The sequence below is a fragment of the Diadema antillarum genome, unplaced genomic scaffold (assembly GCF_040938485.1).
Source record: "Diadema antillarum isolate AM-2024a unplaced genomic scaffold, OU_Dant_1.0 scf00000017, whole genome shotgun sequence".
NCBI classification, from domain to species: domain Eukaryota; kingdom Metazoa; phylum Echinodermata; class Echinoidea; order Diadematoida; family Diadematidae; genus Diadema; species Diadema antillarum.
Window position 1 is genome coordinate 3,932,904 of NW_027270906.1, and position 16,482 is coordinate 3,949,385.

Below are 16,482 nucleotides of genomic sequence, written 5' to 3' on the forward strand. Positions count from 1 at the left end.
TTAAAGATTGTCTTTGCTGTTTTTAAAGGACAAGTTCACCTTCACAAACATAAGGATCGAGAAAATGTAGCAATATTAGTAGAACACATTATTGAAAGTTTGAGGAAAATCGGACAATCCGTTCAAAAGTTATGAATTTTTGAAGTTTTTGTGCAGTAACCGCTGGATGGGAAGACTACTGCAGTGTACGATGTCACATGCGTACAACAATATAAGGAAAATATAAAGAGAATTTCACAAAATTGCATCTTTTGAAAAAATACACATTCCCTTGACTCGTTACCGACATATGTCATGGGTAATATTATTCCCCCTACCTTTAGAAAGAGGCAAGTCAAATGCTCTTTTATTATGCGAAAAAAATGAAAATATGTTGAATTTTCTTTACATTTTCTTTATACTGTTGTACGCATATGACTCACAAGCTGTAGTAGTCTCCTCGTCCAGCAGTTCCAACACAAAAATTAAAAAAATGCATAACTTTTGCATCAATTGTCCAATTTTCCTCAAACTTTCACTGATGTGTTCTACTAATATTGCTGCATTTTCTCAATCCTTATGTTTATAAAGGTGAACTTGTCCTTTAATATTCTCTCACTGCCGTTTGCTCTTCAATCTCCTGTGTGTGTATATTGTCAAGCAAACGGTTGAGGAATAATGTCTACTGATCCCAATACCGGGAGAAAGTAAGGGAATGCAAGCCTAGAATTAGTTCATACTCACACTAAAAGACCAATGCTATCCAACGAATTTGTTTGAAAAATTCATGAAATTGTGCGAACAAGTGACGAATTTGATTCTTACCTTCTCCAGTCGATGGGCGGCGGGGACGAATTTCAATGACAATTGACGATTTTAAATGCGAAGTCTTTGAAAATGGTTGACGAAAAACGATAGGGTTTTAGGTTAAGTTTGAGTGATGAGGATTAGGATTAGGCTTATGTTTGTGGGTAGAATCTATGTTTGGCTTATAGCGTGCAGATATTTCACAGGAGCAATAAATGTAGTAGGAGCAAATGTCATGGAACCTGATACACAACATTGCTCTGTTTGAGTCAGTGGGATTCGAACCCGAACCATTACAGTGACATTTCAAGCCAGACTGAACCACCTCGCCACCAAATTTCTCTCCCCCCCCCCCCCCCCTCTCTCTCTCTCTCTCTCTCTGGGTCATCCCACTAGACCGACACCCATGAGTCATATAGCCCAATTAAGAGTTCGACATTGAAAACAGGTCCATAAGTCATACAGCTCACGAGTCATACAGCTCATGAGTTCGACACTACTCGTATAGGCAAAATAAAGCCAATTAGTTCGACATTCATAGGTAGAAACCGCCCTCGAGTTTGACAGATGCAACACGGGGTTTAATGTGTCGGTCTCCTGGGCGAAAATCATAATTCATTATTAATATACATTATAATATCTATACACTAATATTTACTTATGAGTAAATTTAGTGTATAGATGGTAGCCTCGCGTCCTCGAGTGTGCCCCTGTAACATACCTTTAGTAAACCTTACATTTTCCATTTCTTCTATATGCTTTTTAGCAAAATAAGAATAATTTTTATTGCTCGAACAATGCGATCACTTTTTAATGAATACATTTCAGACAAATGACAAAGTGAAAGTGGCTCGCTCGCTCTGCCCGTACATCGAGAGTAAAATGAACAGTTTTCATAAGTTATGATAAGTCCTTCGCAGTGATTTTTGTTTTACTACGTTTAATTCCCTAGAAATTTGAATTAAAATGTTCTGTAAACGCGACTTAGTATATACTCTGTTTTTACAAAAAGCCCCTACCGTGAAACCCCACTCCCACACCCTTCCCCCGCTCTGTCGCTTCGCAGAGGATCTCACACCGTCACATAATGTACTCCCGTATGTTATAATCGTAGTCCTTCACGTACACTAATTTTTTTTTCGCCATGTTTAATTCCCTAGAAATTTGCTTTTGAATGCTCTATAAACGCGACTTTTTTTTACTCTGTTTTTATAAAAAAATCCCTACCGTGGGGGGGGGGGGGGGGTATCCCCTTCCCACACCCTCTCCCGCTCAGTCCCTTCGCTCCCTCGCCGAGGATCTCACATACAAGTGCACCGTCACATAATGTACCCCCGTATGTTCTAATCATAGTCATTCGCACTAATTTTTTCACTGTTAATTTCCTAGAAATTTGCTTTTAAATGCTTTATAAACGCGACTTTTGTACTCTGTTTTTACCACAAAAAAAGTCCCTATCGTGGGAGGGGGTATATCCCCCTCCGACACCCTCCCCCTGCTCGGTCGCTTCGCTCCCTCGCTGAGGATCTCACACCGTCACATATAAATGTACCCCCCGTATGTTATAATCATAGTCCTTTGCACTAATTTTTTTCTCACTATGTTTATTTTCCTAGAAATTTGCTTTTAAATACTCTATAAACGCGACTTTTGTACTCTGGTTTTTACAACAACAAAAAAAAAGTGTTCCGGCGCGCTTGCTTGTGAGCTGTATATGACTCATGGGTTGTATGACTCGTGGGTGTCGGTCTCGTGACGTGCACCCCCCTCTCCCTCCCTCTCCCTCTCTCTCTCTCTCTCTCCTGTAGATTGAAAATTTCACTGGACATAGTGATCTGAGGCCACAGATATCCCAGAAGTAAATGATGGCATTTATTCAAAAGAATATAAAATGACAGGCGAAGGTTAAAGTGGAAAAGATATCAAGAGCTTAACTTTGTATGCACCAGACAGAACTTACAAGAACTAAACATGAATAGTAATGAAAAATATACATTGCATGCATGCATAGTTGCAACCTTATAGAAATCATTATTTCTGCAGATAGAATAAAAAAAATCCTGAAGTATTCCTCTCTTTTTTTTTCTGCTACTCTAGTTTTTTCTTCTTTCTTATTCTATTTGTTTGGGTTTTTTTGTTGTTGTTTTGTTTCGCTCAGTTTGTGATGGGACTTTCAGAGGAGAAGGTTGATAAACTTTTGCAGCATATATATAATTACTATTATGATAACCGTGAAGAATTTGATGAATAAGTATCTCTAAAGGCATCTTCTTTCTTGTGAACATGTCCTTGAATAACATGATTTTCTCCTCTGTATACTTTGCGAGTGTGTCTTGTCCATATACATCACTGTGCAGATTATATATACTTTCGGTTTCCAATTCATATATTCACTGCTATTATAGGAGAAATAAGTACATAGTCAACATACTGCTTTCTGTTCATGTGATTTAAGAATACAAATGAGGGCGAAATTCCATAACGATCGAGATAAATGTGTAAACCAATTATTTATCTAAACTATACTACATGCACCAACCCCTTTTCGCGATGCAATCACCTACAGGTGTTAACGAGATTTCGAAACAATAATATTACACCTATAAACATTAAACATCAAAGATACAGTTTAGTGAGATGTCCTCATTTCTACTGAATGACAGAGATTTGCTCACGTTATATCACTATTAATTTTACAATTATATTACAAAATTCAATGAGAATATACAATACCATAGGACTCGATGGGTATTGTACCACAGACTCATGACGTAATGACGATAGCCAGCTGAGGTATCCGTGTGGTAATATATCCTATGGTACAAGCCCGGGGTACAAGATTTCATTTAAAAAAAATGCAAGGATCAATATCGGCGTACCACAGGACTCCCTTACCAAATGTCCTGTGGTACTCCCGTATAATACCACACAGCAGCACCACAGAAAATAGAATAGAAAGTACAACAGAAAAATTACACAGGATATTCCTGTGTGTGTGTGTGTGTGTGTGTGTGTGTGTGAGTGTGTGTGTGTTTTGACATATACCACAGGACTACCACAGGACAATACCACACCGCAGTACCACACAGAAGTACCACACAGCAATATCAGAGACGAGTACCACACAGCAAGACAAGAGAAAATACAACAAAAAGTACCACAGGCAAATACCACAGGACACTTGTGATACTTCGGGACGTATACCACAGGACTACCGCAGGACAATACCACACAGGAGTACCACACAGCACAACTAGACAGTACCGCACAGCAGTACCACACAGCAATATCACACAGCAATATCACACAGGAGCTTCACAGCAAAACCAGAGAAAATACAACAGAAAGTACCGCAGGATATTCCTGTGATGTTTAAATCTGTAAAGCGCATTGATATACTTAACAAGTGTGAAATGCGCTATATAAAAACTAGCTATCATTTTTAAGGGTGCTGTTCGTTATTCCGAAGGTTCGCTATTCCGAAGGTTCGTTATTCCGAAAGGTCGTTAATCCGAAACACGCAAATTCCCTATACCTACAGGTTCGTAAATCCGAAAATGAAATAGGGTTCGTTAATCCGAAAATGTGTAGTCGTTATTCCGAAGGTTCGTTTTCCGAAGATTGGTTAACCCGAAAATGAAATTCGGAACAATGAACCTGCGGAATAACGAATCTTAGGAATAAAGAGCCTTCGGAATAACGAACCTTCGGAATAACGAGCTGTAACCATTTTTAATTCATTATCATTTTGGGATATATACCACAGGACTACCACAGGACAATACCACACAGCAGTGCCACACTGGAGTACCACACAGCAAAACCACACAACATCATACCACAGTACACCAATATCACACAGCATTACCACACACCAAAACAACACAAAATACAATAGAAAGTACCACAGAAAAAAAAAAATATTTTTTTTTATCTTGAAACAAATAACATTCCAGAATTTGATCGATAGATGAGTTATGATGTGAATTATAACAATCGATTAAGTAGTACTTAACATGTCCTATACTCCTACAGTATTACCTATAGCTATGTTGTAGTGGTCCCAGATGTTACCAAAATATATCGTACTTACTTACTTACTTTACTTTTCCGGAACGATGGTGTAGGACAGAGCCCGTTCATCGATCAGGTAGAGTTATCTCTTGATGCTCTCTTTCCAATCCCAGGGGCGGATCCAGGAATTCTGTAAAGGGGGGGGGGGGGGGGGGGCGTGACTAATATTTCTGGTGCCACTTCCGGGTTTCATTTCATTGTTTTTCTTTTTAATTTTTTTGTTTTTCACGAAAAATAAAGGGGGGGGGGGCGTGCGCCGGTTGCGCCCCCCTCTGGATCCGCCACTGCAATCCAGCAATTGTCCAGCGCTGTTACCCTTCTAATACATAACAGCTCAACTTCTATTGCGTATTTGCGTTATTACCAAAAATGGTCTATGGCAGGAGTTGACAGCTACTGGAGACCAAGAGCATGTATTATGTATCAATACACATGTGTAATGACTATAATCAGTCATAATCAAACACAACATCTTTCCAGTGCTTGTCTAGCCTATTCTTAAAGGCATTTATGGAACAAGCAGAGACCAAGTCTTCTTCTGGGAGAGAGTTCCACATACCAACAACTCTGTTAGCAAAGAAATACTTTCTGACATCTAACCTTGCAAACCGTTTTCCCAGTTTCATGGAATGACCACGTGTTCGTCCATTACTATTATGAGAGAACGTGTCAAACTTTGTGTGATAGTGTCCATGTAGATACTTGTACACATCAATCATGTCCCCTCTTTTTCGCCTGTAACTGAGAGATGGCAGTGAAAGGTGACCTAGACGTTTAGAGTAGGACAAATGCCTAATCCCCGGAATCATTTTAGTCGCCCTTCTCTGAACACTTTCAAGTCTTCTTTGTTCACCTAGCTTGAAAGGTGACCACACAGCTTGACCATATTCCAAGATGGGTCGCACAATGCCTTTAAACAAGAGCCTAACAGTATCCTCATCCAAATATACAAAGGATCTCCTAATAATTCCTAACAGCTTATTTGACTTTGCAACAGCTTGGGAAATATGATCCTTGAATGTCAATTGTGAGTCCACTAAAACACCCAAATCCTTCTCAGCTTTTGTTTCTGATAGCACAGCACTAGATGAATAATGCTCATGCGGTATTGTGGATATTAGTCAGCTGTGGTATCCATGAGATAATGTATATATCGTATATGGTACAAGATTTGATGCCAGTTACTTAAACGATAGGCCCAACTAGAATTAAGTCGTGCCAGTACCAGTTGGATGAACAAAACCATAACTGATTTGAAGCTGGATGGTATATGAGTGGGAGCACTGGGGCCCGTTTCATAAAACTTGTCATCAGTGACAACTGCCACATTTCTATGACAAATTTGCTCTCAGCCAATCAGATGCAAGGATTTCAGTAGCTTGTCACATCTATGACAGCTTGTCACTGATGACAAGTTTTATGAAAAGGGCCCCTGATGTACAGTATTTCCTGTGGTATTTCTGTGGTACTCCACGTAGTACATACTGTTACATAGCTCATGAATATTCATAAAAAGAAATCTTTCATTTTTTGAAAATACATATACATGTAAAAGACTTTTGAATTCACGAATGTCTGCAAAGATTTATTTTGTACTTTATCAGAAATTGTCTAATATCATTGTTATGTTATTCCCAATGCCATAAATTTTGCTATGAAAACTTGGTAGTTTAATATTCTAATAATAATTTTATCTAGTTAATAACCATGCCTTGATGCATAACAACTATATGGCCTATGTATAACATGTATTGATACACCTGATGACTATTAGGACCTATGTAGGAATAGGATGACTGATTACAAAGTTGATTTCTATCATAAGTATGGCAGCCTGTGTGTTAAGGAAAATCGAAAATATCTTTTGATAAAACAGGGCCCTGGACTATATTTTTTTAAAGTAATATTGTGTGGTAATCCCGTGCTAACTGTCCTGTGGTAATGTCCTAAATATCACGGGAGGGTTATTTCTGTGGTACAATCCAGTGATAATCCAACTGATCATTTGGTATTAGCGCAACACTTTTCTTTTTGTAAGGGTAGGTTCTTCTCCCCCAAATTTTTGCGGTCAAAGTACGGACACCTTCCTCATCTCTCCCCTATCTAGTTGTACGGACCGTCCACAGGTCCGTAGTTACAGATGCACCCAGTGTCGGGGTTGCAACATGGAAGGTTGGCTCCGTCCGGGTCTTGGTCCTGAAGAATCGGATCTGCGGGGATCATTGAATCACGGTGGTTCTTGATCTCGTCCTGGAGGTCTGCTAAGACCTGCTGGACCAGATCAGAGTTGGGATCAAGTGCGTAGGTCTCCTTGGGGTCATTCTCAATGTTGTAGACAAGGGGTGGGTTGTGGGCAGACACACAGGAGCCGTAGCATTGGTCGCAGTCCGTGTAATGCCGTGATGGGAGTCCGTCAGCCGAGCACTGGGTGGCAAATGTTGCCTTAGTCTGCACGCGGTGTGTGTAAAAATGAATCTTGTATGGGCCAGATCGAACTGCCATCAGCCGGTCCTCGCAGTAGTAGAACAGCGCGTCATGCGGCGACGGCGCGTCGTTGAGGAGGACGTCCGTTATGATCTCCCCGTCGTACTGGCGGTCACTTGGAAGGGAGCCTCCGCCGAGATCCATCAAGGTGCGCAGGATGTCCAGTGAACTGACCAGCGTGTCCGACTCTCGTGGCTTGATTGTGCCTGGCCAGTAGGCGATGAAAGGAATTCGAATGCCACCCTCCCAGGTGTTGGACTTGTAACCGGAATGTCGGTAAAATAAAAAAGTGGCATATCTGGTATGTCAACGAATGCACATACTATTACACACTGTATAGTGTCAACTGAACCGTTTTTCGAGCTGCCTCTACCCGTGAAGTATTTTGTCAGCTACGCGGAGCACATGTATTCAACTGTGCATACACAACTGTAAATAGCACACGTCCGAACAGTAACAGTTTACATGATATACCACATGGGATATGGCAATTGCCATGATGGCAGACAACGCGTCTGTACCCTTATTCACGACTGAGGAAGAGGAGAGTAACAGAGAGAATGAGGAGGGGCTGGGAGACTGATAATGATTTAGGTACTACGAGATGAACTTCGTGATCGAACCCCATCACCAGTTGATTGTTTGTGGATTAATTTGGTATACTCATGATGATACGTAACAGGGCCGGCGCAGCGTTTTCAAAAGTGTGGGGGCCCACTTCCGGGTGAGCTAACAAGCAAAAACAAACAAAAAAAAAAACAAAAAAAAAAGGTCCTCAGCTCATCTCTCCCCGTCCCCTTCCACTTCCGGGTTTCGTCAGCTGACAAGCAAAAAAAAAAAAAAAAAAGGTCCTCAGCTCATCTCTCCCCGTCCACTTCCGGGTTTCTTCAGCTACCAAGCAAAAAACAAACAAACAAACAAACAATCAAACGTCCTCAGCTCATTCTCTCCCCTCCCATTTTAGTGCCACTTACGTACATCCAGGTTGAAAAAAGTGTGGGGGCCCAAAGTGATGACACCTTATGTATTCCTTTGTATGGTGCACAAAAAGTGTGGGGGCCCGAGCCCCCACGGCCCCCACGGCTGCGCCGCCCCTGCGTAATCAACGGAATAAGGGGAGCTCCCTTAAAAGGGCATTGTGCCGGTTTTTAATTTTTTTATGTTGTTCTTTTAATTCTAAAAGACCCAGCGGTGCAAACAGAATCAAAATTTCATAACGATTTAGTCCGTAATTTCATGTTGAAAATGGAATTTTTTTGGCGAGAATTATGCTAATGAGCTGACGAGCCCGGATGTCGTGATGTCACAGGTGCCAAATGTTTCACTGATTACAAGCCCTCGCATACGCGTGCGTTAAATCGTGCCGAGTAGCAGACGACGCTTAGGCCCAATTTAGCTAGCAGGCGGCACTTGTGTACTATCCTATCCATGCAGCTGTCTCAAATTTCGCTGAACCAAATCGCACCAAAATTACAGGATATACTTCTAAGCATATTTCAAAATACCGTATTATATTTGATTGAAATCGGTAATCGAGAAGTATCAATATTGACGCCGAATTTCAAGTTGTCACTAAAGAAAACCTCACACTTCGCGAGAGATCTTGGTAAACGCGATATGCACAATCTAGAACTGAAGTTAGCCGACTAGTGCTGTGCGAACGGGGAATTTACGCGGGAACTAGATTAAAAAATGTCATGATTTTAGCGATTTGTGTGATTTACGAACTTTATTTTTCATTCAACTTAGCTCAAATAATTTATAAATTGATTTCTTGCTCCCGATTACTTGAAAGATTTGTCTCATGATATTAGATGGCTAACTTCAGTCTGTGCGTGCGCAGGCAAGTAGGGCTACTACGCCGCGATCACTCTTGTTTAGTCGTACACAGCAGATTGTTTTTAGCGACGACAGGAAAGTCGACAACTTCACTTACGCTTCTCAACTTGCGATTTGGTTCCAATTAGCGTGAGCAATTGCAAGTGGACATGAGTCATAAAATACTTCTTGTGATTTTGGTGCAATTTGGTTGGGTGAATTTTGAGATATCTACATGGATACGGAAGTACTCTAGCACTTCTATGCCTACACCAGCGCTTGGATCGCGAAGCGGTGGCACTGCTTGTATCTACGTGGTCGGGCCACTCTTCCGAGGTATGGGTCCTACTAAAACTAGATCTAAGTTAGTCCTTGGTGTTAATACGACCACCATCATGGCATGAGATTTATCTCTTCTTCTTCCAGGTAGAGTGCAGCTTCAAGTTTTGAAGATTATCGCACTGTGAAATGCGTGTGAGTGTGTGGACCCTCACACACGTCTACGTCAGGATAGCTTTCGTGCAAGTGCGTATATATACAATGTGTAAGTAAAAAATTTGTGTCCTCTGGAGACAAAACTATTTCTTCTTCCCACTCAAGACAAGCCGGAAGGCGTCGAGAGAAGAAGAAGAAGCTGGGTCCTCTTGGAGGCTGTTCCAGTCCTTACAGGTCCTTGGGAAGAAGGAAGAAGCGTACGCCTGATTGCTACATTGGATTGTCTGCAGTCGAGAGCCATGTCCTCTAGTGGCTGATGTCCGTTCCCTGAGGTAGGACTGCCAAGCGATGTCAACAAGGTTGAAGCGGATGCGATACAACATAGCCAGGCGGCTGTGAAGGCGTCTGTCCCGTAAGGAATGCCACTGCAGGTTGTTAAGCATGGCTGTCACACTGGATGTTTGGTTGAAGTCACCTGTCACATAGCGGGCACACCTTCGCTGGACCATCTCGATCTTGTTGATGTTTCGCTGAGTGTGTGGGTCCCATGCTGTTGCAGCATATTCCACCACTGGTCGGACGTATGTGAAGTAAGTGGCCTGCTTGATGTGACGGTTACAGTGTTTGAAGTTACGACGTAAGAAGCCAGTAACAGAGTTAGCCTTCTTCACTGTGGTATCAACGTGAGAGTTGAAGTTAAGCTTGCAGTCGATGTGGAGGCCGAGGTATTTTGCGGAACTCACCACTTCGAGATCATGCCCATGGATGTTATACTGGCCAGTAACTTGTTTTCTCTTGTTGGTCACGCGAAGGATCTGGCATTTAGAAGGGTGAAATTCCATCTTCCATTTGCTCTCCCATTCCTGTAGCCGGTCTAAGTCTTCCTGAAGATTGGTACAATCTTGGGCTGACCTAATGCGTCTGTAGAGCAGGCAGTCATCAGCGAAAAGGCGTGTTGTCGAGTGCTCAACGCTGTCTGGTAGATCGTTGATGTAGATCAAGAAAAGGAGTGGGCCTAGGGCACTGCCCTGCGGTACTCCGGATGTAACCTTGATCTCCTGACTGATCTGGCCCTCAAGTACGACTTGTTGGGTGCGGTCGCTCAGGAAGCTTTTGACCCATCTGAGAGTAGCGTCGCGTATGCCATAGTAGTCTGCTTTGAGTAGAAGTCGCCGGTGAGAGACTTTGTCGAATGCTTTCGCAAAGTCTAACAGTATGCAATCTATCTGTTCCTTGTCGTTGAGCCCTTTTGCAAGGTCATTGATGGTGAGGATGAGCTGGGTTTCACAGGATCTTCGTTTTCTGAAGCCGTGTTGTGCATCTGACAAGATGTTGTGTTCAATGAGGTGATGGATGACAGCACAATGCACCACATGCTCGCATAATTTGGACAGGATTGCAGTGAGTGAGATTGGCCGATAGTTCGCCGGGTTGGACTTGCATCCCTTTTTGTGGATTGGTACAACAAAAGCTTTCTTCCAATGAGATGGAATGCTGCCCTGGACGAGGGAGGCCTGGAAAAGCAAGGTGATGACAGGTGAGATCTGGTAAGTCGTCTCCTTGAGTAGTCGAGCAGAAATGCCGTCTGGTCCGGTGGCTTTGTGTGGCTTCAGTCTTTTCATCAGCTTTTCTACTCCAACTTGGCTAATCGATATGTCAGGCATGGTTGGGTAAGGACTTGGTCCCAGGTCTGGCAGGGTGTTGTCGTTGTCAGATGTGAAGACTGAGGAAAACTTGCCTGTTCAGGATCTGAGCTTTCTGCTTTGGGTCACAATGCAGAATGTTGCCTTCCTTCAGTGGTGCTACTCCCAAGTGGTCACACCGCATGGTCTTGACAAGCGCTCCCAAGCGCTTGTTGCAGCCTGCGTCATTGCTGACAAGGTCTGCAATGTATTTGTTGTAGGCCTGTCTACAGACTTTCTGGGCTTTCTTCTTCAAGATGTTGTAGCGGTGCCACGAAGATGTCGCCTTAGCCTTCTTGTATGCTCTGGCCTTCCTTCGGCATATGCGCTTGGTAGCGGTGTTGAGCCAGCACTGATTGAGTCTTGTTGACGACATCTTTTTAGGAACGTTGTCTGTGAGGATCTTTTCCAAGCCTTGTTGGATCTCATTTAGGAGCGTTTCCACTGGGGTTGATGTATTATGAGACTCCATGAACTGGTCTGCCCATGCCTCAGCACCACAAAAACATTGAAAATCCATAAAGCAGATACCTTACCTGCAAAATTCAGCACAGAAACAACAGGGCCTGCAGCACAAGGGCCTCTAGCGGCAACGCTAGACCTTGGAGTCTGGACTTTCGTCTGGACTTTCTTCAAGTTCTGGCAGCAGGGCCATTCGGGGTATGTATTGCATACAAAGTGCATACGAGACGTTTACGCTGTGCCTATTATTAGCGCTGTGCACGTACAGCTGTCGACGGAGCGGCGAGTAGAATCTTCTCGGTCCTTGACTGCTCACTAGTCCTAGCTAGTCCTAGTTCTAGTCTAGAGTCTATATGTACTGAGTGCCGTTTTCTTCTAACTAGGCGTAAACCGTGATTGCCGTTGACTATTTTTTGGATTTAGATTTTAAGAATCACTCAGTCCTCATCTTCGTTAAATAGTTTGAACTGTGATGTCGAACCATTATGGCTCATCATCAATGCATAGTTATTGCAACGTTACTTTTTTTTACACATAGTTTTCTATGGGCAGCACGTTCGGACAATGATGCCAATTTCATTTTGCATATCTGAAATATTCCCCACAAATTTGGTCTAAATAAAAAGCTTTTGAAGAGATTCCTTTTTAAAAATTAATAAATATTGTTTAACATGTTTATTTCAGCTCCATATTGCAATTTTACTAAATAACAGTTTTTGCAGTACTTCGTGTGAGATTTCATCCGTAAATTGACATGTGTAGAACCTTTCTAGTTCGTTTTGCTAAATTCGGAGGTTGGCACCTGTGACGTATGCCAAATTGTGTGGATCGTTCCTTGGCTTGCTCGTTTTCATTTTTTTCAAAAAATCATTACAGGCTTATCCTGGGTTTTAGAATCCTCTCTTTCCAGTTGTAGGCATCAAAAAATGTAGATTAGAATTATCAGACAAATAGAAAATGTCAGTACAGGTTTCTTTTAAAAGCGGACAGGAAAGCTGATTACACTAAGTCTTGGATTTTTAAAAATCTTAAGTTTGGTCACCAACTCAGTCTTATGCAGCATATTATTTGTGAAATGTAGAAATAGATAGATAAATTTGTTGCAATGAGCAGATGCCTAAAGACGTACCTTTAAGGATTCCCGCGTCCCCGCCATGGGCGCAGTACTCTGGCTGTGGTCCGTGGTCGGAGATGAAGAGAGTCAGGGTGTTTTCAGCCAGACCGTGCTCCTCCAGGGCGTGCAGCACCTGTCCAACGGCGTCGTTCATTTCATTGATGTTGTCGCCGTATTCTCCTGCCGACAGAGAGAAAGAGGGGGGGGGGGGGTATTTATGAAGCACGGAATAATAATAATAATAATAATGATAATAATAATAATAATAATAATAATAATAATAGTGGCTATTGTATAGCGCACAGGTCTACTTTTCAGTATCTGAGATACAGGCGTGCAGAAAGTTTGCAATAAACCGGAAAATTTGACGAAATAATCTTGGAGGATGCTACTCTTTCTCTTTGAGAATTGCAAGCATGGATGACAATGATGTGACCTTGCACCACAAAAACCAAGACAGAGTCGCACTCCCACATTTTATGGAGGACTCAAAATAGGTGAAATAGGTCAGCCTTTCATAGTCAATTTTGGGATTTTCATATATTCTGAAAGAGCAAATCGCAGTTTTCAGTATTTTGTAAAGCTATGATCCATTTTCATTTAAATCTCCGTTATTTTTTCATTATTTTTTTCATTCATTCCTGTTTTATTTTCCTTTTCAAACAATATACATGAATATCACAAAAGTCAAAATGATGTAATACATGTAATCATGTAATAATTCAATCATTTTTATATTTTGTATCTCCACCATCTCAAAAGCACTCTGGACAATTCTTAGAAAACCTGGCTGTCCAGCAAAGTTCACTAAACTCATCAGATTGTTCCATGAAAATATGACTGGTCAGGTTCTGTCAAACGGTGAACCATCCGAAAAATTTGCCATCTCCAATGGTGTAAAGCAAGGTTGTGTGCTCGCCCCCGTGTTGTTCAACCTCTTCTTCGCGCATCTACATCAGGTACAGATTAGATGGGTCGCTGTTTGATCTGCGACGCCTTGCAGCAAAGACAAAGGTACTGGAAAGGCTCATTCTTGAAGCTCTGTTCGCAGATGATTGTGCTCTGATGGCACATGGAGAGAATCACCTATTGATCGTCAACAAGTTCTCTGAAGCGTCGAAGATGTTTGGCCTTACAATCAGTCTCAGAAAGACAGAAGTCCTCCTCCAGCCAGCACCGAACAGTGCACCCTGCCAGCCAAGCATCACTGTTAATGGCACAGAGCTTAAGAATGTCAAAAGCTTCAAATACCTGGGCAGTACGCTCTCCAGTGACGGTACTCTTGACAATGAAATAGCAGCAAGAATACAGATGGCCAGCTTGGCACTTGGAAGACTACGCACGAAAGTCCTACAACACAAAAACGTACGCCTTTCAACCAAACTCAAGGTGTACAATGCAGTTGTCCTGCCATCTCTGCTCTTCGGCTGTGAAACGTGGACCCTGTACCGCAGGCATACCAAAAAACTGGAACAGTTCCACATGCGCTCCCTGCGGTCCATTATGCATATTCGATGGCAAGATCGCATCACAAACTAAGAGGTCTTGGACAGAGCCAGGACATCAAGCATTGAAGCCCAAATCCTCCAAGCTCAACTTCGATGGTCCGGACATGTCATCCGCATGGAAGAGTCAAGATTCCCTCGTCAGCTCCTCTTTAGCGAGCTGTCGCAAGGTAATCGCAATCAAGGCCGTCACAAGAAACGATATAAAGACAATCTCAAGGCCAACCTCAAATGGGCGCATTTACAACCCCGTGAACTTATAGATATCGATGGCGAGCCTTAACAAAGAAGGTTGTAACTGCCTTTGAAGTTAACCGCCGCCAACGCCTTGCCGCCTTGCTGCTGCTCGGGAGAGACGGCATCAAGCTGCATCTACCTGTGTCCCACCGTCTGGCATTCCATGTCCCACCTGTAACCGCATGTGTGCCTCCAGTTTTGGACTACGCAGTCACATGCGAACACATCAACGAGGGCGCAACACTTAGTCTTCCTCGGACTTCGAGAGACAACCAAGAAGAAGAAGAATATTATATATATATATATATATATATATATATATGATATAAAACGAAGAATCAAAAAATAAACTAGTAATGCATTTCCCCGTCGAGACTCCTGAAGAAAGAGGAGGTCACTGAAATTCTGAGTACAATAAACTCATTCTTTATTGGCAAAAAAAAAATGCATTACTAGTGTATTTCTTAATACTACGTTATGTTGGAGCCAATACGTGAATTCTCAACATGTTTATAATACATGTATATATGATATATAAGTATATATATATATATATATATATAAGCTGTATAAGATTCATATTTCATCTGATCAATATGGCGCACCTCGTTTCGAAGATCCTACAAAGGGAGGCGACGCGAACAGCGACACGTGTGGGTGGGCGAGCGGGAAATAAAAGAAGAACGGGTTATCGACGTTGTCAGCGATGAAGGAAAGTGCGTCGTTGACGAAGGTCTGGGAGAGGTAGGTGTGATTGAACGGTTGGGCTACGATGGTGTTCTTGTTCTTGAACAAGAAACATTTCTCGACATCGGGGAAATCCATAAGTCGCTGTGCAATGAAATTCAAAACAGACCGACAGTTAAATATAAAATATGTTTGCCAGATCACGTGACTTTTGAGTCTTCAAGCGTCAGACGAAAGTATCATTATCGAGGGGCAAGGGGGACACCGTGTTGTTAGACGAGGATCGCGCTTCTTAGTATTTTAGCTCACCTACTGCGATCACTCATCGTCCGGTGTCCGTTGTCTGTCGTTCCTATGTAGGCCTACACTTTTTACATTTTCACCTTCTTCTTGACAACCCCATGGCGAATGTTCACCCAACTTGGCAAGTAGCATCTCAGGTAGTAGTCTGCAAGAATGCATGGAAGGTTTTATGAACTTGCGGTACTATGGTGAGCCAGACACCCCCCCCCCCGTGTTTTTTCACGAAATTGGTTACGAGTTACTATTAGACCAGTTAATTCATGTTCAATATGTGGACAGCATTTCTTAGCGAAGTCTGTGGGATATAACAGACTGGTTAAACCAAGGAGTTACTAAGCTCGCCTAGTACCTTCTTGGTTAGACTTGACTGCTCCCACTTGCAGTAACATCTGATAATGAACGAGAAAACTGGGCTCCGAAGGCATTGATTGTCCGAATGCCTGTCGTCCAGAAGGCAATATAGTCAGGGGGCAATATACATGTAGTCCCATATGTCCACTTTATGGTCAGGAGTGCAAATAACAGATCGTAATCAACTTACCCCAGTATCATCACAGGCAAAGCTGTTGGTGAATGGCAGGAAATGTCCGACGAAATCGAAACCATGGTTCATTGGGAGATGGGTGCCATCGTCTCTGGTGTTATTGTTTATGCCTGAAATATATCGGGGAGGAGTTAATGTCAGACTGGGCTTAAAAGGAACACTAGTGCTGGCCTCGGACTCCGCGTCCTTGTAGTATCATATTTTGTTCTTATGATCTTCATCAGAGATGTTAGATAGATTCGTCATGCTAACCAAATCATGATATTATGCATGGCCGGCGCAGCCGTGGGGGCCGTGAGGGCTCGGACCCCACACTTTTTGTGCACTATACAAAGGAATACATAAGGTGTC

General features: G+C 42.5%; 1 protein-coding gene across 1 annotated transcript in view; it reads right to left on the reverse strand.

Annotated features, from left to right (window-relative positions):
- Nucleotides 1-6,963: 6,963 nt before the first annotated feature.
- The window catches only part of LOC139725841 (arylsulfatase-like), a 36,070-nt gene continuing 26,551 nt past the window's right edge, over nt 6,964-16,482 (reverse strand). Inside the window, exons 3-6 of the mRNA XM_071636923.1 lie at nt 16,129-16,241; nt 15,203-15,428; nt 12,872-13,035; nt 6,964-7,611 (exon numbers count right to left, since the gene is read on the reverse strand). Coding sequence (XP_071493024.1) covers nt 6,964-7,611; nt 12,872-13,035; nt 15,203-15,428; nt 16,129-16,241 — 1,151 coding nt within the window. The remainder of the gene's footprint in view (nt 7,612-12,871; nt 13,036-15,202; nt 15,429-16,128; nt 16,242-16,482) is intronic.